The following is a 21,693-nucleotide window of genomic DNA, read 5'->3' as shown; positions in this document are numbered from 1 at the left end:
CTGAGCCTGCGCTCTAGAGCCCACAAGCCACAACTACTGAGCCCATGTGCCACAACTACTGAAGCCCGCGTGCCTAGAGCTGAAGCCCGCATGCCTAGAGCCTGTGCTCTGCAATAAGACAAGCCACCAAAATGAGAAGCCTGTGCACCACAAAGAAGAGTAGCCCCTGCTCGCTGCAACTAGAGAAAGCCCACGTCCAGCAACGAAGACCCAACACAGCCAAAAATAAATAAATAAAATAAATAAATTAAAAAATAAAATAAAATAAAAAATAAAGCCAGATAATGCTAATGGAAACTGGAAATATGAATATAAATCCAAGGACAACACATAAGAACCATGTAATATAAGAATTGTTAATATGTATAAGAATTGCAGAGGAAATTCAAGCTATTCAAATTCCAACAGACATTTATCAAGCACCTCCTATGTGGCAAGTCCTGTTTTAAATGTTTTCCATACGTTCTTTCATTGATTTAATTGATTTCTCATGAGTCTGTGGAGCAGGGTAATACTTACTAAATTTCAGAAACTTTTCTGCTGCTTGGCATTTGCTTTTTTCTTGTACACTGCTTTATCTACCAGCCAACGTAAGAGTTCCAGGATTTCTGGGAGATGATCTATCATTGCATCTAGTACCATTTTATTGATTATTCTCATGGTGATTACTATGTTTTTCCAATAGTAGATTAGTTAACTTCATGGGTCACTTTCTAGAAGGAAATAGTATTATTTGCCAAACAACATTTTGGGGGTTTGTATTTTCTGACTTCGCCATCTTTTTACTGGAAAATCTTGGCAACATAATCAATTGCCTTGATCAATCTCTCTTTGAAAAGGGATTGGTGTATCTACCTCTTGGTATTGATGGTTTAAATCTGAGACTGCTACTCCTACATGACAAATGTGCTCAAAATGAATGAATGAGAAACAAACAGTAATAAATCAGGCCAGAGGATAGTTGACATACATCCTCTTATGAAAATTAAGTGGCACAAACTTCTCAGTGATCTGCCCAGAGCCATAATCTTCCTTGGAAGAGCTGTTCTGTGGATGCTCCGGGACACGTAGTCAAGGTCACAGTTCTTTCCATGGAGCATGACTTGAGCTGATTGGGGCCTGGAAACCTTTCCAAGAAGGAATGCGCCAGAGCCACACAACTAAAGCCCAACAATAGGCTTCTGGACCATAGGCTTTAGGGCATTGAGGCTTTCTGGGAAGTTTTCAGGGAAGTGGTTGCTAAATGTTCCCCTGAGTCACCAAATAAGGAGTTTTCTGATAGAAATCAGCACTCAGAACAGTGGAGGTGCTCAATAAATATTCATTAAATGACTGAACACATAAATAAATGGATTCCTCTGGTTTGCAGGGTGAAGCATCTGCCAAGATTAATGATTTTTGTTTTAGAGCAGCTAACCATAAAACTGATTCATTCTTCCTACTGGTATATGGGTAACAGAACAGATCATCTATGAAGGCAACTGTTGATTTGTCCTCAGGGCTGCCATGTACAGCAGCTCAGGCTGTGCACTGCCCAATTCCAGGGGTCCCTTTTACATAGATGACAGTGTGAATGGTGCCCTCCAGACTTGGGCCCTGGAATCACATCCTCAAACAAAGGATGCTTCGTTCTCAAATCTATGACAGGGGAGGCATGCAACCAGATCATTCATTCATTTATTCATTAACTATCTTAGGCCTGAGGATATGACCATGAACAAAGATGCCTTGAGCTAAGTATCATCTGATAGAAAAGATAAGTCATCAGGAAATTATAAATTAATACATATAATGGGGATAGTACATGTTGCTATGGGAGCTTGAGAGAGGAGTTTCTAATGCAGCCTGAGGCAGGAAGTGTGACGGAGGGATGGAGGGTCAGGGAAGGCTTTCTGGAAGAAGCTAAGTGAGACCTGAAGAATGAATAGAAAGTATCCAGGCAACAGTGGTTGATGGGGGAGCAGCAGGTGCAAAGGCCTTGAAGTGAGAGCACTTTTAAATCCTTGAGATAAACAGGTAATGCGTGTTGGGTGTTGATCATTGTTCTCAGCACTTTATAGATATTAACTTAGTTTTCTTCATAATGCCTCCAGTGAGTTAAGCATTGCTATCACCCCCAATTTAAAGATGCATAAATTGAGGCAAAGCAAGCCCGAGTAACTTGCTTAAGATCACACCTAGTAAATAATGGAGCCAGGGCTTCCCTAGTGGTGCAGTGGTTGAGAGTCCACCTGCCGATGCAGGGGACACAGGTTCGTGCCCTGGTCCGGGAAGCTCCTACATGCTGTGGAGCAGCTGGGCCTGTGGGCCATGGCCGCTGAGCCTGCGCATCCGGAGCCTGTGCTCCGCAACGGGAGAGGCCACAGCAGTGAGAGGCCCATGTACCGCAAAAAAATAAAATAAAATAAAATAATAATAATAATAATAATGGAGCCAGAGTCAAACTTGGGAATCTAGATCAAGAGCCTGCAGCCTTTATTTTTCAAGGCTCAAGATATTTAAATTTTTTTCTTACATTTTGAAAGAATCTCAAAAGTTGTAAGTACAGTACAGTACAAAGTACAGTACAAAGACCCTTTTTCTCTTTTTAACTTTTACTGAACTATTGGAGGGTCAGTTGTTGACTGATGTCCCATCATCCCCAAATACTTTTTAGTGTGTATTTTCTACAACCAAGGACCAACTCCTATATAACCAAAATATCACCAAAATCAGAAAGTTAACTTGGATACACTATTGCCAACTAATGTTCAGACTCCATTAGATTTCACCTATTTGTCCCAATAATGTCCTTCATGGCAAAAAGATCCAATCCAGAGTCATCCAGTGTGTCTAGCTGTCTAGCTGCTTTGGTTTCCTTCAATCTGGAATGGCTCCTCAGTCTTTGGCATTTGTAACCTTGACAATGATTTCAGGCCAATTATTCTGTAGACTGTTTCTTGATTTGGGTTTTCTGAGGTTTTCTATGATTAGATTCAGGCTTTGCCCACCTTGTTTAGTTTGGCAGGTTTTTGAATTTTACCAAAATGAAATCACACTGTATGTATTGTCTGATCCCTCCCAAAGACAGATGCAGTTTACTGTTTGCTTGTATGTGCTCCACACTGTCCGAGTGTTTTCTGGTTTCAGACTCGACTCTTTTCCTTTATAGTATGAGGTGACTGAGGCTTGGGAGGAGTGAGAATTTATTTACCCCAAACCACATGCTGGTATGAGGACAACCCAGGACTCAAGCCCTGCTCTGAACTTCTCTGATCTCTTGCCTGTATGAGGATCCTCCTGGGCCTCCTAAGGTCAGAGCAGGGCGGGTCTTGAAGGTGAGAGAAACAGGTTTCCTAGATCCACTGCCCCGGCTTCCACATCCTCCCCAGGGCCAGTCCAGGAGGTAAAATTTTTGAAATTAAGAATTCAAAAGAGGGACTTCCCTGGTGGTCCAGTGGCTAAGACTCCTTGCTCCCAGTGCAGGGGGCCCGGGTTCAATCTCTGGTCAGGGAACTAGATCCTACATGCTGCAACTGAGAATCCGCATGCTGCAACTAAAGATCCTGTGTGCCGCAACCAAGACCCGAAGCAGCCAAATAAATTAATTAATTAAAAAAAAAAAAGAAAAAAGAAAAGAATTCAAGGGTTTCCCTGGTGGTGCAGTGGTTAAGAATCCACCTGCCAATGCAGGGGACGTGAGTTCGAGCCCTGGTCCGGGAAGATCCCACATGCCGAGGAGCAGCTAGACCAGTGCGCCACAACTACCGAGCCTGCACTCTAGAGCCCGCAAACCATAACTACTCAAGCCCGCGCGCCTAGAGCCCATGCTCCACAACAAGAGAGGCCACCGCAATGGGAGGCCCGCGAACCGCAACGAAGAGGTAGCCCCCGCTGGCCGAAACTAGAGAAAAAGCCCGTGCACAGCAACCAAGACCCAACACAGCCATAAATAAATAAACAAATTTAAAAAATAAATAAAGAAAGAAAGAATTCAAAAGAATTAGAGAAAAATACAACCAATAAGATACAGATTTATGACTAACAAAAGAAACAGAGTAATTAACATTATGCATAAGGGGTAGAACCAATAAAATAATAATTTAAGAACAAAATTAAGTTATTGAAAAGTTATGGTTGTAAACAGTCAAGCAAACAAAATAAAAGGACATATAAAACATTATAGCTTAAAAAGAAATAAGAAATAAAACGATAAGTTAAGACCTACAACCCCTCAGAAGCTTAGGGAGTTAAACAGTTAAGTTAAAAACAAAATAAAGTGGTAGGGTTCGGGGGAGGATTTGGTACTAGAACAAAGCCAGAAGCACTGGATTTTATTAGTGGAAGTAATTATAAAGGTAAAATCTAAAAGGAAAACATTTAAAAGGTGATTTAAATAGACGGAGAATAAGAAGGAAGGTAAAAGGGTAAAATAAGGAAGCCTAAAAATTAAAAGAATGATAGGTAAAATAAACTAGAATAACCCAATTAAGGCAAAAGTAACCTAAAAGGACAACTTAACAAGTCAGAAGATGTCAACAGCTTAAGACACCAAAGATATAATTACATAGGTAAAACCCATGCATCAGGGGCTTCCCTGGCAGTCCAGTGGTTAAGACTCTGCAGTTCCACTGCAGGGGATGCAGGTTCAATTCCTGGTCAGGGAAATAAGATCCGGAAAGCTGCATGCGATGCAGGCAAGAAAAACAAACAAACACCTACGTGTCAAGCTCTGCCCCATGCCTATTATCATTACTATTATTGTTGTTTCAAATGTTAAAGGAGTTAGCAAATCCAAGAGACTGTCCATTTAATCCCTCGAGATCTGAGTCCTTTGCAAGTTCCTGAGCCTTTGTCTGGTCACCTCTGGGCCGAGCAGGAGGAGGGAGAGCTGGGGGTCATGCCCATCCCAAGGTCACCCTGAAAGAGCCACTTACCCTGCAGCCCATGTCAAGGCCTGGTGGGGAGGTGGGGAACACAGTCCTTCAACTTCCCAAAGGGAAGAAAAGTTTAACACTGCTGAAAATAAGATAGAGCTGTCAAAAATATATGAAATTAGCTGCATAGTCACAGTTATATTTGTTCTGAGACAGTCTAAGAATAGAAACGATTTCAGAGACAGAAAATCTAAGCCTCTTCAGTCACCATGTCCAAGTGGCCTGAGATCCTTTGAGCGTGGCAGTGTCCTTTGTTCATGTTGCACAGAAGGGGTGGGCACTCCCGGGCTTAGCCAGTGCCCAGGTAGAGGGATGCCGGAGAGGAGGTTAACTGATGATGCTCCATTTGCATTTTTATTGTTGAGGGTACTGGGTCTCTTGTCTTACTGGAGGAGCTGGAGAAGTGGGAGGCAAACCCTTCCGCATTAGAGCTGCTGCATTCCTGCCAGGACTGCAGTATTTACCTATCCCGGTGACACTGTGACCTGGCTTTGTGAGAGCCTTGGTCTGAGCAGTCCTGGGCCACGGCTGGACTAGTTTGCACAGGTGTGCCTTCAGGGGGTTGTCAAGTTCCCCGGTTGCAACCTCTGCCCAGGGAGCTTCCCTGCCTCTGCAAATATTGAGTGCTCCTGGTGAGTCAGGCGTGTGTTAAGAGCTCAGGGGGAACAAAACTTGACATGGTCCTGCCTTCAGGGAGCCTACAGTCGACGTCCCCTAGACCACCATGATCAGTGGTAGGGGCTGATGATTCTGCCCAACCTCCTGGAAAAGGGGACACAGGCAGGGGGATTGGGGTGGGGCCTGAAGGGCCTCTCTACTTCCACTCCTGCCTGTTTATTTTTTTTAAAATAAGCTCCCAAAAAATATAATAAAAAGTCAGCTTTTTATTACGGAAAATTTCAAACATACACTAAAGTAGACAGAAAAGTATAATGAACTACCCAAATACCTATCACCAGCTCAACAGTTAAAGACTCATGGCTCATATTCTTTTTTTTCTTTTAATAAATTTATTGATTGATTATTTACTTTTGGCTATGTTGGCTCTTTGTTGCTGCACGCAGGCATTCTCTAGTTGTGGTGAGCGGGGGCTACTCTTTGTTGCTGTACGCGGGCTTCTCATTGCAGTGGCCTCTCTTGTTGTGGAGCATGGGCAGTAGGCGCTCGGGCTTCAGTAGCTGTGGCACGCAGGCTCAGCATTTGTGGCACTCAGGCTCAGTAGTTCTGGCTCACGGGCTCCAGAGCACAGGCTCAGTAGTTGTGGTGCACGGGCTTAGTTGCTCTGTGGCATGTGGGATCTTCACGGACCTGGGCTCGAACCCATGTCCCCTGCATTGGCAGGTGGATTCCCAACCACCGTGCCACCAGGGAAGTCCCTTTAATTTTTAAAATTTGTTTATTTTTGGCTGCGTTGGGTCTTCGTTGCTGTGTGTGGGCTTCCTCTAGTTGCAGCCGGCGGGAGCTACTTTTGATTGCAGTGCGCGGGCTACTCATTGTGGTGGCTTCTCTTTGTCGTGGAGCATAGGCCCTAGGCACACAGGCTTCAGTAGTTGTGGCTCACGGGCTCTAGAGCACAGGCTCAGAAGTTGTAGTGCACGGGCTTAGTTGCTCTGCGGCATGTGGGTTCTTCCTGGACCAGAGCTTGAACCCGTGTCCCCTGCATTGGCAGGTGGATTCCTAACCACCTCATGGCTTATCTTCTTTCATCCCTACTCCTACCCACGCCTTCCTGGGCCTGCATTATTTTGAAGCAAATCCCAGACATCATATCCATTTCATCCAAAATATTTCAGAATGTATCTCTAAAAGAAAAGGACTTTAAAAATAGGCATAATACCTTTAACATGCCTTAAAAAATTAATAATTTCTTAGTATCATCAAACATCTGATCCATGTTCAAATTTCCCTGATCATCTTTGAAACTTTCCATTCCAGAAAACGGACACAGTGTTTGTTTGAAACAGGATTCAAGTAAGGTCTATGTGTTGCAGTTGGTCGATGTTGCTTGAGAAGCTTCGAATCGCTACCTCACTTTCTTGTTTCTTCCTTGAGAACCTTTGAATTGCTACTTCACTTTCTTGTTTTCTCCTTGTACTATGTTGAGAAATTGGGTCATCCGTCTTGTTGGATTTTGTTGATTGTGACTGCAGTGTGTTTTACTGGTTCCTCTTGCTCCTGTGTTTCTTATAAACTGGTAGCTCTAGAGGCTGATTCGAGTCAGGCTGCATTTCTTCAGCTCCTGTATTGCCCCAAATGACTGACTAATGGCAAAACCCAAAACAGCTTCCTTGAATCAAAGAGGCAGCCGCCAATCTGCAGTGACTCAACATTTGTTTCTTGTGTTTACGGATTGTAAAGACTGTGGGGCTCTCCTAGTGACAACCCAGACTAGCATTTATGAACATCTGACAAGCTGCCCCCAGGGTTACAATACATGGAACTTGTATATTTCCATGGAAACATATACAGTTTCCAATATGGAAACTGGTCCCTCCCTCATATCAGCATTCAACGACTCACAGTGCCGTGCATGAGCCTTTAATGGCAGTGAGGGATTTCATGGCAGTGATCATTTTGGAGATGGATCCAGGGTTAATAGTCACAGTATTCAATAATTAGGAAGGTTTGGCTGGATCAAGTAGATCAGAGCTGTTAACACTGAGTGAGGCTGCCCCTGGCTGCCCCGCGAGTGTTAACCCTGGGGTGACTCTAATGCTTAATACAGGCTGACAATCCTTGGAACAATTAGAAACTCCTGCAATTCCCTCAGGGCACTGCCAGGAAAAGACAAAGGCATTTTCAGTCGGAAGGTCAGTGGACAAATATTTTAAGAGGCATCAGCCTGCTCAGTTCATGCAGAAAAATTGCCCCATGTGAAATTTTATAATGTAGTTTAATTTTATATAGAAATGTCAATTCATCAAAGCACATGTTTGAGTGCTTTTCTCATATGTGTGTATCTATATTTATCAATTTGGTACTTTTATGACATGAAATGATTTCTGGGACATTACATCTATAGTAAAAACCCAACTTTATAACATCTTGACTTGAGAGGACCCTTAAGGGACCAATCTGGTGACGGACTGGGGGTGCCTCTGGGCTTTGCCCACTGTGGGCAGGTTAACAGTAACACCCTCCTTCTCACAGCCAAGTTTACCCTGGCAATACCTCCATCCAGGGCAGCCTGGGAAGTGGGAGATGATGGGGTGTGGAGTCTAAGCCTCTGGGTTCCTGGTCTGGCTCTCTTACTAGCTGTGCCACCTCAGGCTACTTACTAACTTTGAGTCTTAGTTTCTAATCTGTGAGATGGGAATAATGTAAGAGAATTTAAAGTGATAGTATACATAAAGACCCTCAAAAGACATTAGTTCCCTTCCTGTACTCCTCTTGCTAGCACGTCTGTCTATAGTAATTGTGTTCCTCTCCTGCTGCACTGCCCAGCAGCACCATGAACCCCCTGCTTGTGGGCATATGGAAGAGGACTTACAGGACACCCTTGGGTGAGCTGTGGACAATTCTAGAACATTTGGTGATAGGCACTGACCACTAAGAAGAACATTACATGCTTCATATCAACACCACCCAAACTTCTAGCAAATAGAGGACTGGTTCCTTGGCCATCTGGGTCTCAGAAGACGTTAATCCTCTAATCTAGCCTCCAGCCCCTACTGCTCTAACTTCCATTCTGCTGCTTCTCACATCAGCCAAGACCCCTTTGGCATTCCCTCGTGTGGGAAGCCCAGACTCTAATTACGTGAGATACATTTTGGGTGCCTGGCTTTCCTTAACATACTTCTCAAAGATTCTCCCCAACACAGTTTCCTCTGAAGTGGGAATGACCTCATTAATCCTGCCTCCTATTCCTTTAGCTGATTGGTCCAGAGCTAAACACCTGATCCAAGGATGGCCAACCAGAATTTTTTTCCTTAGAAATTCTGTCTTAGAGACACAAAAATCCCCATTGGCTGTGGAGAGCCAAGCTGAAAAGTCATATCGGCTATGGCTGCTATTTGGGGTCATGTGCAATGTGACAAGCAGGAGAAGCTGGTCTGAGAAGACAGCAGGAGAATAAAGCAGTCCACAGAGCAGAGAGGAGTGGGCCCCATGGCCCCTGAGAAAAGGAGAAAGTGGCTCTCCTGATGGCTTTTCCCTTCCTATAGAGTTGGGCTTCATCTCTTTTATTTGGTTTCTTTCGGATTCCAACATCCTTACCACATGCCTCTTTTACCTGAACAAATTTGAGTAGGCTCTGATCTTTGCAATCAAAGCAACTGTGACCAGGGAATGAGATAAGGATTCCTACTCTCACTACTTCTTTCAGTATCATAATGGAAGTCCTTACCAGTGCAATAAGACAAGAAAAAACAAATAGAAGGCATGATGATTGGAAAGAAAGAATTAAAACTATCTTTATTCACAGAAGACAGGATTGTGTGTGTGGAGAATCCAAAGGAATATACAAACAGAACTACAGTTGAACTCATCAAGGTCACAGGATACTGGGCGAACATGCAGAAATTAATTGTATTTATACATACTACCAATAAACAATTGAAAAATGAAATTACAAAACACAGACATTTAAAATAGGATGGAAATCATTCAATGCATAGGAACAAATATAATTAAAATATGTGTAAATCTTCTATAGTATACTATAAAATCATTGCTGGATTAATTTAAGGAGTATCTAAATAAATGGAAAATTAGGACATGTTCATAGATTGGTACCTTAAATTGTTCAATCTTCAGGTGTCAGTAATCTCCAAATTTGTCTATAGAGATAATGCAATCTTAACCAAAATCCTAGCAGACTTTTTTTCAGAATATAAATTGACAAACGGATTCTAAAATTTATATGGAAATGCAAAGGACTTAAAATAGCCAAGACAGTCTTAAAAAAGAACAAAGTAGGAGGGTTTACGCTACTAGATTTTAAAACTTAGCATAAAGCTACAGTATTTAAGCAGTGTAATATTGGCATAAGGAAAGACAATTAGATCGATGAAACGGAATAGAAGTCCAGAAAAGACCCATGTGTCTGCAGTCAGTGGATTTTCGGAAAAACAAAATCAAAACCAAACAAAGCACCAATGCAATTCATTGGGGGAAACAGAAGGTCTTTTTAATAAATGATGCCAGAGCAACTGGATAGCCATATGGACCATAGACCTACATGTGAAAGCTAAAAGTATAAAACATCCATACGAAAAGCATAGGACACTATCTTTGAAGTAGTCAAATCTTTCTTAGAATGGAAAAGGGCAAACAATAAAAGAAAAAAATTGATGTTAGTCTTCGTCAAAATGTGGCCTCTGGGCTTCCCTGGTGGTGCAGTGGTTGAGAGTCTGCCTGCCGATGCAGGGGACACGGGTTCGTGCCCCAGTCCGGGAAGATCCCACGTGCCGCGGAGCGGCTGGGCCCGTGAGCCATGGCCACTGAGCCTGCGTGTCCGGAGCCTGTGCTCCGCAACGGGAGAGGCCACAACAGTGAGAGGCCCGCATACCACAAAAAAAAAAAAAAAAAAAGATGTGGCCTCTCCCGTTGCAGAGCACAGGCTCCGGACGCGCAGGCTCAGCGGCCATGGCTCAGGGGTCCAGCCACTCCGCGGCACGTGGGATCTTCCCGGACCGGGGCACGAACCCATGTCCCCTGCATCGGCAGGCGGACTCTCAACCACTGTGCCACCAGGGAAGCCCAAAATTTCTGCTCTTTAAAAACAGGAAAATTAAAAGACAAGCCACAGACTGGTAGAACATATTTGCAATTCATTTATCTGACCAAGGATTTGTGGTCAAGATACATAAGGAATCCTACAAATTAAAAAAAAATAAATAAATGGGCAAAAGAGTTGAATAAGAACTTCACAGAAGAAGATACATGAATGGGCAACAAACATATGAAAATGTACTCAACATCATAAGTCATTGGGGAAATACAAATTAAAATCACAGTGAGAAACCACAATATATTAGAGTGCATACAGTTACAAAGATTGACAATTCCAAGCATTGGTGAGGATCTAGAGCAAGCAGAACTTTGATATCTTGCTGATAGGAGTGTAAAGTAGCAGTGTAAAATACTCAATCATTTTGAGAAATTACTTGGCTGTTTCTAATAACATTAAATAAACACCTATCCTAAGACCCAACACTTCCACTCCTGAGTATACACTCTGGAGAAATGAGTACATACATCCACAAAAAGACTTGTCTAAGAACATTCGTAGCAACTTTATATTAGTTGAAACTAGAAATAATCCAAATAATCATCAACATAAGGATGGATAAGCAAATTGTGGTAATACTTCTCAGCAATAAAAAGAACAATCTGATAGACACACATTGATGAATCTCAAATATTATGTTGAGCAAAGTAAGAGAGACACTATAGATGACACACTATGTGATCCCAGTTTTATGAAGTTCATGAGCCAGCAAAATTAATCTAACAGTGATAGAAATCAGAAGATGGTTCTGTCTGAGAGGGATGGGTATTAATAGGAAAAGGGTCTTAGCTTCATGGCTAATGTTCTAGATATTGGTCTGGTTGATGGTCAAGTGGGTGTATATGTATGTAAACGTTCATGTCTATGGAGTGAATTGTATCCCCACCCCGACCCAAATTCATATGTTGAAGCCCTAACCCGCAGTGTGATGGTATTTGGAGATGGGGTCTTTGGGAGGGTAGGGCCCCATGAAGAGGAAAAGACCAGAGCTCACTTTCCCTCTCCACTGTGTGAAGACACAGCAAGAAGGTGGCTATCTGCAAGCCAGAACCCGACCATGCTTGTACCTTGATCTAGGACTTCTGGCCTCCAGAACTGTGAGAAACAAATTTCTGTTGTCTAAGCATCAGTCTATGGTATTTTGTTATGACAGCCCAACCTGACTAATGCATTCATCAAGCTATATATCCAAGATTTGTACATCTTGTTGTAATGTAAAATTTCCTTCAATAAGTACTATTAAAATTGCCTTTATGAAAACATTTACTATAGTGACAATCGCAAAAAAGAGGGGTAAAATATTTGGGGCCCAGCATAACACTCTAGTCCTTCTTCAATTGTTTCCAGTCTTTGTACACTGTAGAGCTCTCTTTTTTTCCTTTTTTTTGGGGGGGGTCAAATTTAGATCAGAATCTTGCATTTATACACACAAATCAGCAAGGAGGTAGAGAATTATTTTCCTGGCTTAGAGCAAAGGGGATTTCAACAGGAATGGATGACTAACAGCGTTGGGAAAGTGACCATGGAAACTGAACAAGAGATGCTCAGAGTCAACCATGGCACTTTACATGAGGCACACAGTATATAAAGATAGGGACACAAGCGATGTGCAAGAGCAGAGATTAAAATTACTTTACGCAAATAAAGATCTGAGCCTCTGAATGCCAAGGTGCTGGTGAAATGAGGAGTAGTGAGTGGAAGAGGATGGATGGCACTCACTAATAGTAGCCCAAATGTCTCATGTCAAGCAAATATTGATGTGGTGGTTCATTAACTGTCGAATGGTAATGTTTCCCAGGAGAAACTCATATTTGGAACTTCACCTATAAAAGCAGTAACTCAAAGCTGTGGGAGCCTGACGGCCCAGCAGGAGGTTTTTGACTAGAAAGCTTTTCCATAGGTACATTGTGACCTGCCTGGCCATAGAAATCCAGCTCAGTAAATATAATAGAAACAAGTGTCACATTGGGACTCCTGAGACTGACCTAGATATGCTCCCCCAAACCTCTGTCCTCACTAAGCCCAAGACGGAAGGAAGCACAGGTGACTTCTGTGAGCCAAACTAACTCAGTGGGGAGCAGACAGAAAGGGCTCTCATCTTCCCCTCGACTCCCCACTTCAGCCTGCTCTGTGGGTTGGTACTGCCTGTCCAGCCTTGGGTGAAATCTCAGGCAGACCACATGCAAAGTTTTTCCGGTCACTCTTAGCTTATAAACAAATGGCCTCTTTTGCTGGGTATAAAAAGTGCACCTGAAAGCTATTTCAAACCTCCAACTCCTTCTCCCCATCCAGGCTTCCCACAGCTGGGAAGACTCTGCTTCATGTCTTCATGTCTTCTCCCTGTCCCGCTAGCTGCACTTTGGGCCCTCAGAGTGAGGCAATTGTAGGGGCTCCTCAGAGATACCTTGCCAGGGGTCTCTGACTGCAGTTTTGGGGCATGTGCAAAGCTCTCAAGCTGGCCACTTATGATGCCCCACATTTCTGCAGCCACTTTCTGCCAAGGTCCACCTGGCCCCTAGCAGGAAGTCTTTTGGGTGGAGTTCTTTTTTTTTTTACACATCTTTATTGGAGTATAGTTGCTTTACAATGGTGTGTTAGTTTCTGCTTTAAAACAGAGTGAATCATTTATATATATACATATGTTCCCATATCTCTTCCCTCTTGCGTCTCCCTCCCTCCCACCCTCCCTATCCCACCCCTCTAGGTGGTCACAAAGGGGTGGAGTTCTTTTCAAAGTGGTTCAGAGCTGGTTCCTTTCCTTGAGGTCCACTCTTGCTTTCAAGAAAACACATACCTCTGCCTTGCCTTTGGTGTAGATGCCCCTCACTCCCTGCTCAGCCCTGCTCCCATCGCCTCCCATGCAGGCTGTCAGCCAGCTCACCTCTAGATGTTTCCAGTCTTTGTATCCCCCAGATTTGAAATTTCCAAACCCTCCCTCTCTTGAAGCCCCCCTCACCAGGGTTAAGGTGAGAGGTGTAATGGTTAATTTGATTATCAGTTTGGCTGGGCCATGATGCTCAGATATTTGGTCATATTATTCTGCATGTTTTTATGAAGGTATTTTCTGGATGAGATTAACACTTAAATCAGTGGACTTTGAGCAAAGCAGAGGACCCTCCTTAATGTGAGTGGGCCTCATCCAAAGAGTTGGAGGTCTTAATAGAATAAAGACTAACCTCACCGGAGTAAAAAGAGATTGTGCCAGCAGCAGCCTATGGACTCAAATGACAACTCTTCCTTGAGTCCCCAGCTGCCGGCCCACCCTGCAGATTTTGGACTCAACAAGCCTCCACAGTTGTGGGAGCCAGTCCCTTAAAATGAATCTCTCCCTCTCTCTTCCTGTATCTCTCTCTGTCTTCCTCTCTCCCTCTCTCTCTCTTTGTCTCTCTCCGTATCTTGTTGGGTCTGTTTCTCTGGAGAACCCTTACAAATACAAGGAGGACCCCCCCTTGGGGATAAGTGGACAACTCAGGGCACCCCAACAATTCCCTCCAAACAAAACCCAGCAGCCACTCTCCTCACCCCTACCCCGTTTTTTTTTTTTTAATTGAGTGTTAAGATATGAAAACATTTATGTGCTGATTGGGAAATAGCCATTGTCCAGAACCACCGCTCCTAAGGGCCCCTCCTCCACCCTTTTGGGACCCTTGCTCCAGCGCTGGGTCCTGCTTGTCAAATTGTTGTACCATCACCCCTGTTACCCCTCGACAAGGGTGACCTCATTTTCTCTTGGAGTATCCTGTATAGATGGTCGGACATTGATTGTGTTGTGTTTGGTTCCTGAGATTTATCAGAGCCAAATCAGACACAACAGGAAGCAGTTGCCCCTAACATATAATTACATGTCAGTAAAATAGGTCCTTGTTACTATATCTCTATATAAATCAAGGCCCTATGGCCAAAGGAATGTCAGAAGCAAAGGGGTGCCTCACCACCTCTTGGTGGGACAGGTGGCCCAGTCCATGCTTCCCCAGTGCAGATATGGGAACATTATTTCTCATAATGTTTTGTACAGTGTGAAGTTTCTAGGAATTTAACTTAAGGAAATAATGAGGGATTGGCTTCAGGATTTTGTCACAGTGATATTTATCATAGTGTGGCTTAAAAAATGCAAAAATGTGAAATGCCCTCAGGTCAGAGATTGCTGCCGCTTCCCTTGTATCCACTCCCCTTTCTTCTCTCCTATGGAACCAATTTATTCGGGGGCAGAAACAGACCTGATTTAAAAACAACACACATTTCTCAGCTTCCTTACAGGTGGAGGTGGCCATGTGACCCAGTTTTGACCAATAAGACCCAATTTGGCCACTAATTGTTGAGTAGGCTTCAGGGAAACTCCTTAAAGGAGGGCAGACGAGGCTGGCATGTGTCCCCCTGTCCTCTGCTTTTCTCCTTCCCTCCACCTAAACTGAGGCTCTGATGGCTGGAGCTCTGGCAGTCATTTTGACAGATGGCAGAGAAGAGGCTAGAAAGAGCCTGGGTCCCTGATGGCATGAGAAGCTGCTATCACAATCCTCCAGATTTCTTTCACGAGAACCAAATAGACCTCTGCCTTGTTAGGCTGTGTTATTTGGGTTTTTTGGCTACAAGCAGCTAAATTCAGTCCTAACTGATAAAATATCCAAACAACAGGAACATGATTAATTAATCACAATCCAACCATTCTATAGATAATTTTATAGCCATTAAATCATGATGTAGAAAAATATTTAGTGACATGATATACAGGAATACTTTGTTTTATCGCACTTTGCTTCACTGTGCTTCGCAGATATTGGGTAGGTTTTTTTTTTTTCTTTTACAAATTGAAGCTTTGTAGCAACCCTGTGTTGTGAGATGATGGTAAGGATTTTTTAGCAGTAAAGTATTTTTAAATTAAAGTATGTATATTTTTTAGACATAATGCTATTGCACACTTAATAGACCACAGTGTAGTGTAAATATAACTTTTATATGCACCGGGAAACCAAAAAATTCATGCTACTTGCTCTGCTGCAAGATTCACTTTATTGTGATGATCTGGAACCAAACCCTCAACATCTCTGAAGTTTGCCTGTATTGTTAAGTAGGTTTCAAGATGGCATGTATATAAGATCCCATTTTATGAAGAGAAAATATGCATAAAACATATAGAAAAAAAAGACAAAACAGTTACAACACATAAAAACCTCTGGGTGGTGGTGATGCAGTGATTTTTCTTTTCTACTTCTTCATGTGTTTAGTATCTAAAGTTTCCTAGTTTTGTGACTAGAAGAGTAACAGTGGAGCTATTTATTTTTTTTAAAGGAAATTGTGGAGTTTTTTTTTGTATATATATATATATATATATATTTATTTTTTGCTTTATAACAAATTTAATCAGTTATACATATACATATGTTCCCATATCCCCTCCCTTTTGCGTCTCCCTCCCACCCTCCCTATCCCACCCCTCTTTTTTTTTTTTTTTTTTAAACTGAGGCACTACTCAGAGCTCTGAGGGTGATTTATTTATTTATTTATTTCTAATAGATCTTTACTGGAGTATAATTGCTTCACAATACTGTGTTAGTTTCTGTTGCACAACAAAGTGAATCAGCCATATGCATACATATATCCCCATATCCCCTCCCTCTTGAGCCTCCTTCCCACCCTCCCTATCCCACCTCTCTAGGTCATATATGCAATGGAATATTAAAAGCCATAAAAAGAAATGAAATAGAGTTATTTGTAGTGAGGTGGATGAACCTAGAGTCTGTCATACAGAGTGAAGTAAGTCAGAAAGAGAAAAACACTTGGTGCTTTGTGACCACCTAGAGGGGTGGGATAGGGAGGGTGGGAGGGAGGGAGACGCAAGAGGGAAGAGATCTGGGAACATATGTATATGTATAACTGATTCACTTTGTTATACAGCAGAAACTAACACACCATTGTAAAGCAATTATACTCCAATAAAGATGTAAAAAAAAGAAAGAGAAAAACAAACACCTTATGCTAATGCATATATATGGAATCTAAAAATAAAAAATGGAGTTTTTAAAAACATGAACAACTAAAAGTTATTATTATTTTTTAAACACAAGACACCCTTGTAGCCCCATCAAGACTTTGCAGAATGACCCTCTGACATTGTTTCATGAGCCGACCCCTCGTGATTTGTTGTCTCTCACCTTGTTCTCTTGGCTCCTTGGTCTGTCCGTGTTGGTATTCTCCAGGGTCGAGTTCTGCTCTGGGGGAAATTCAAGTTCAGGGGCTCATTTCCAGAGTTCCCATTTTCCAGTGAATCTGTGACATGTGAGAAATGTAGGGAGTTAGGAATGTGCATCTCATCTCTCCTTTTCAGGCAATTCTCTCTATGAGACTAGGACAGTAGCAACTGTCACCCTGAGAGGGGAAGGAAGTGGAGTGAAGAGGGGTGTCCTTCCTCTCATGCCCCCGAAGGGGAATTTGCCACTTTTTGTGCTGTATTCAGTGACCTGCAATGCCATCACTATGAAAATCATAATTATGGTACAAGAAACTTCATACCCACACATACATCCATACACACATGCATCCATACGTGCATGTATAGCGGAAAAAAGAAAATCAGAAATGAGCTTGAAAACTTGAATACAAACCTGGTTAATGTCTTAGAGGACAATAGAACCATAACCACTGGTGTTATCATTTCTACTGGACAAAAATCATTTGCAACTTATCAGTTTTTTAACATCTAGCTCTACAATTTCTGAGTCCTAATAGATATTAAATAATAAGTCACCTGCCCTAGAGTGTCAGATCAACCGTAGGTGGCGTTGTTAGTTAATGTTCTCGTATGACTTCGAAAGGACACCCCTTAGCAGATGAGATGGGGACTGTCCTCACTTTCCAGACCCAGATCACAAACCGTGAACCCAGAGCGCCAGCCTTCTTTCCTTGTTAGGGGTGGACGGAAGAAGCCTGGTGCTGAGTGGCCTCCTCAGCAGAACAGTGTTTTCTCCTTGGACCCTGGATCAGGGGATGCTGGGCTGTCTTGAGAGTTACCTCCGGGGAGCTGAAATGAGGAAGCCACTTTACAAATAAAACTGCGAGCCTGATGAGAATATTTATGGTCTGAACATAAATGGCATCTTTGGCTGTGGCAGGACATGCCGTGGCCTGTGTGTCTACACTGGCGTCGGCAGCCTCCACTCGTCTTGGAGGCAACAAACTTGAGGCTCTCTCCCCATCAACCCCGTTTCCCTCTCCAGCCTCATCTCAGACAGAGCCCCACACCCACCTTTTCTCCTGCTCAGAAAGTCCCCCACCCCGACTTTGGGCAGCTGATTCTGCTTTTCTCTCTGCTTTCAATGCTCTAACCCTGCAAGTTCCGATGGGGTAGCCGCTAACCACGTGGGGCTATTACACACTTGAAATGTGGCTCATGTGACTAAAGTAAATTCTTCATGTTTTAAAAACTTAAGTTAATTTAAATTTATTTATTTATTTTATTTTATTTTTTGGTAACCGGGCCTCTCACTGTTGTGGCCTCTCCCGTTGCGGAGCACAGGCTCCGGACGCACAGGCTCAGTGGCCATGGCTCACGGGCCTAGCCGCTCCGCGGCATGTGGGATCTTCCCGGACCGGGGCACGAACCCGTGTCCCCTGCATTGGCAGGCGGACTCTCAACCACTGTGCCACCAGGGAAGCCCAAGTTAATTTAAACTTAAATGTAAAAACTGATAGTTTCATTATTGGAAAACTTTTGAGGATACTTGGAGTAATCTGGGGATTGTTTCTACTTTGATTAACTTTTCTGGCTGTACATTTAATAACTTCTCTGGCTGTAAACTACTTCTTTGACCGCACATTTTATGAAATCTAAATCCAGATCAAGAATGTCCAATGAAAATTTAGTATGCAAACTGAGAGAGACTATAAAAATACTCAACAGATTTCAAAAACAGTACCACAAAAAGACTGTAAAATATCTTATTACTAATTTTTATATCAATTATTGACTATAGATAAAATTATAATATTTTGGATGTATTGGGTTAAATAGAATGCATTGTTAGAATGAATTTTATTCATTTCTGTTTACTTTTTTTTTTTTTTTGCTGTACGCGGGCCTCTCACTGCTGTGGCCTCTCCCGTTGCGGAGCACAGGCTCCGGACACACAGGCTCCGCGGCCATGGCTCGCGGGCCCAGCCGCTCAGCGGCATGTGGGATCCTCCGGGATCGGGGCACGAACCCGTGTCCCCTGCATCGGCAGGCGGACTCTCAACCACTGCGCCACCAGGGAGGCCCTCTGTTTACTTTTTAATGTAAAAAAATTTTAAACAACGTATGTGGCTTGCATTACATTTCTGCTGGACAGAGCTGCTCTAACCCCTTTCTCCATCTGCACAGGTTCTGGGATCAGAAGAATCTGAACTCTAGATCAAGCCATACCACTCACTAGCTGTGTGATTTGGGGTAAGTGACTCCGTTTCTCAGGGCCTTGGTTATTTTTTTTAATCTGTAAAATGGGTATGGTAAGAACTGCCTTGAAATGCCTGCCTATCTTAGCCAATAAGTACCCACAAGTGCTCAGCCAAGTTAGCTGCTGTTCTTTCTGGCCATGTCCTAATGCATCCTTCAGCGCTTACCTAAAATATCAACTTCTTTGGGGGAATCATTCCTAACCCTTCCAGAGGGTCTAGTTTTTTGCCTTTACCTCTCTTATAAACTTTGCCGCATTGCTTGCAGTAAAATGACATAATTACAATATTTTGGGGTTTCTCAAGGGTGGAGACTCCCACTTATTCATGTGTGTGTGCTTTTAACTCTTATGGACATTTTCAAACATACACAGAAGTTGAGAGAGTCATATAATGTACCAACCACCCTGCTCCCATGACTATAGTGTTCCCATTGTTGTATTTCTCTGGCTTCGCACGGTACTCAACACAAAATTCTCTGTTCGTGGTGGGTGGCAGACAACCACGCTTTCTTTGCTGCTCTTCGCATCGAGCAGTGGAGTTGATTTCTCCATCTGCTTTTATCTAGACTGGACCTGTGAGCTGCTTGGACAGACAGAATGTGGTAGAAGTGACTGTGCAGGCTCTGACCCCGGGTCTCAAGACCTGGAGGCCTTCTGCTCCCGCTTTCCGGGAGTCCTGCTGCCATGTGGACAGCCCGAGCTAGCCTCCTGGAGAATGAGCAACGCGTGGAGCAGAGACAAACAGTCCAGGTGAGGCCCTCGTGGACCAGCCAGCTCACTAGCGGCCAGAGAGGCTGTCCTTGACCTTCCAACCCCAGATGAGCCACCAACTCACTGCAGAGGTCAGACAGAGTGGCCCAGACAGAGGAGCCACCCAATCAACCCCCAGAATCAAGAGAAATAATAAATATTGTTGTCCCGTCTTTATGTTGACTTTAGGATAAAATTATAATATTTGGGATGTATTGGGTTAAATAGAATGCATTGTTAGAATGAATTTTACTCATTTCTGTTTACTTTTTAATGTAAAAAAAAGGGTGGTTTAACAGGTGGCAAAAGGCTACTAGATAGAGTTTAATGAAAGTTTTTGAACCAGTTACTGTCTCCCCAGCACACACGGGGCAGCGTGCTATCTGTCCAGTGACAGCTGCCGGACCCCAGGGGCTAAGAAACAGTCACACGGTCCACAACCCCAGCATGCTGCCCGCTCAGCCACATGGGCAAGTCACAGGGGAAGGAGGCTCAGCTCTGACAACCCCCGTTTGTAAACGTTTCTGGTTCTATTCTGCTCAACAGATGTGCTTTGAGCAGATAAAATGTGCTAGGAACTGGTTTAAAAGATTAAGGGATCCTGCTGCAAAGCTATTCCCACGGTATTAATCTCTCATATTTTCAGGACAACAGAAACTCTAGCTATCGTGGTGATGGTGAGAGAACAGGATAGAACCTCATGTTAGGAGAGAAACTCGTGTTCCCAGATATCCTTACACATAGACAACTGCAAGTCTCCCTTCTAGAATGCATGGAATCTGGGGGGTTTGCTGAGTCCTGGAACAAGACGGCTCTTTTAAGAGAAGCCAGTCTTATTGTATCACTTGGGTCAACACTTTCTCCTGAGGTATCCACATCATCTTACTGGGGGAATTTGAATTCTTTGGATAAGGGCTTCAAAATGTTCCACCTTATTGAACCTGTCCTTGTTCATTTTCAGTGCCTTCTATTCTCCTTTCATTTAAGTGGGCCTTTCAGCCCCAGTGACTCCAACTGGCTGTCAAGGAGCAGCTGTGACAGTCGTCCCTGGTACTGACCTGCCAGGTGTCCACAGTTCTGTTCGGGAGTGCCTCTGGCTTTGCCTTTGCTTTTGTGTCTCACTGTGCGATTGAAGATGGAGTTTCTCTGGATAGGGATGTAGTAATGGGGTGCTTTGTCTTGCATCTCCTGGTCGTCATGGGGCGTCCTCTCTTCTGAGAGGACCTCAGGTCTCACACTGGCCAGCTCATCAATCTCCCATGAACCACTCACTGATTTCTTCTGGGGCTTTCCCAAATCCGCAGAGTCCCTGGTCTCCATGGAAATAAGTCCAATTGTTTCTCAACAGGATGACTGGAGAACAATAACCTCTCTCAATTGTCCCTGGTTTTGAGTTCTCTAGAATAGAAAGAGAACAGTTTTCAGTCACTGCCATCAGGCTAAAGATGCCATTCAGAGTATGGAATTCCACTCCCATTCAGATGTGAGGAAATTTGAAATAATCTGTGTATCCCAGAGACCACATCTTTGTCAATGAAAATTACAGTTTAACCACTGCAATTTGGATGCATTCATGTATCATTTTATAAATGAGGTTTGTTAATTCTATTCAGAGGCGACACTTGTAGGGAAAATGCTGAAAGTGGCTTGTGTAACGAACTTTCAAGTACTGTAAACATTTGCTGAGTAAGTCAAGAGAGGGTAGCAAAAATGGTGAGGGGAACTCCAGGAAACCAAAGCAAGGGAGAGGAAGACGTATGGCCACAAAAAGAAAGAGTCGTGGAAAGAATAGGAAGGGCTGTCAGAGAGTGACAGGTCCCAGGACAGGAAATTTAGAGATGGGAAGTCCTTTTTTAAATTATTATTTATT

The 21,693-nt window shown here is 43.3% G+C and overlaps 1 protein-coding gene across 1 annotated transcript in view; it reads right to left on the bottom strand.

Annotated features, from left to right (window-relative positions):
• NGEF (neuronal guanine nucleotide exchange factor) overlaps positions 1–21,143 on the bottom strand; it is an 80,666-nt gene extending 59,523 nt beyond the window's left edge. Inside the window, exons 1-2 of the mRNA XM_060106434.1 lie at positions 20,882–21,143; positions 16,797–16,911 (exon numbers count right to left, since the gene is read on the bottom strand). Coding sequence (XP_059962417.1) covers positions 16,797–16,911; positions 20,882–21,143 — 377 coding nt within the window. The remainder of the gene's footprint in view (positions 1–16,796; positions 16,912–20,881) is intronic.
• Between the last annotated feature and the right edge of the window lie 550 nt (positions 21,144–21,693).

Source organism: Mesoplodon densirostris, chromosome 8 (genome assembly GCF_025265405.1).
Source record: "Mesoplodon densirostris isolate mMesDen1 chromosome 8, mMesDen1 primary haplotype, whole genome shotgun sequence".
Classification (NCBI taxonomy): domain Eukaryota; kingdom Metazoa; phylum Chordata; class Mammalia; order Artiodactyla; family Ziphiidae; genus Mesoplodon; species Mesoplodon densirostris.
This window is presented reverse-complemented; position numbering and strand designations above follow the sequence as displayed.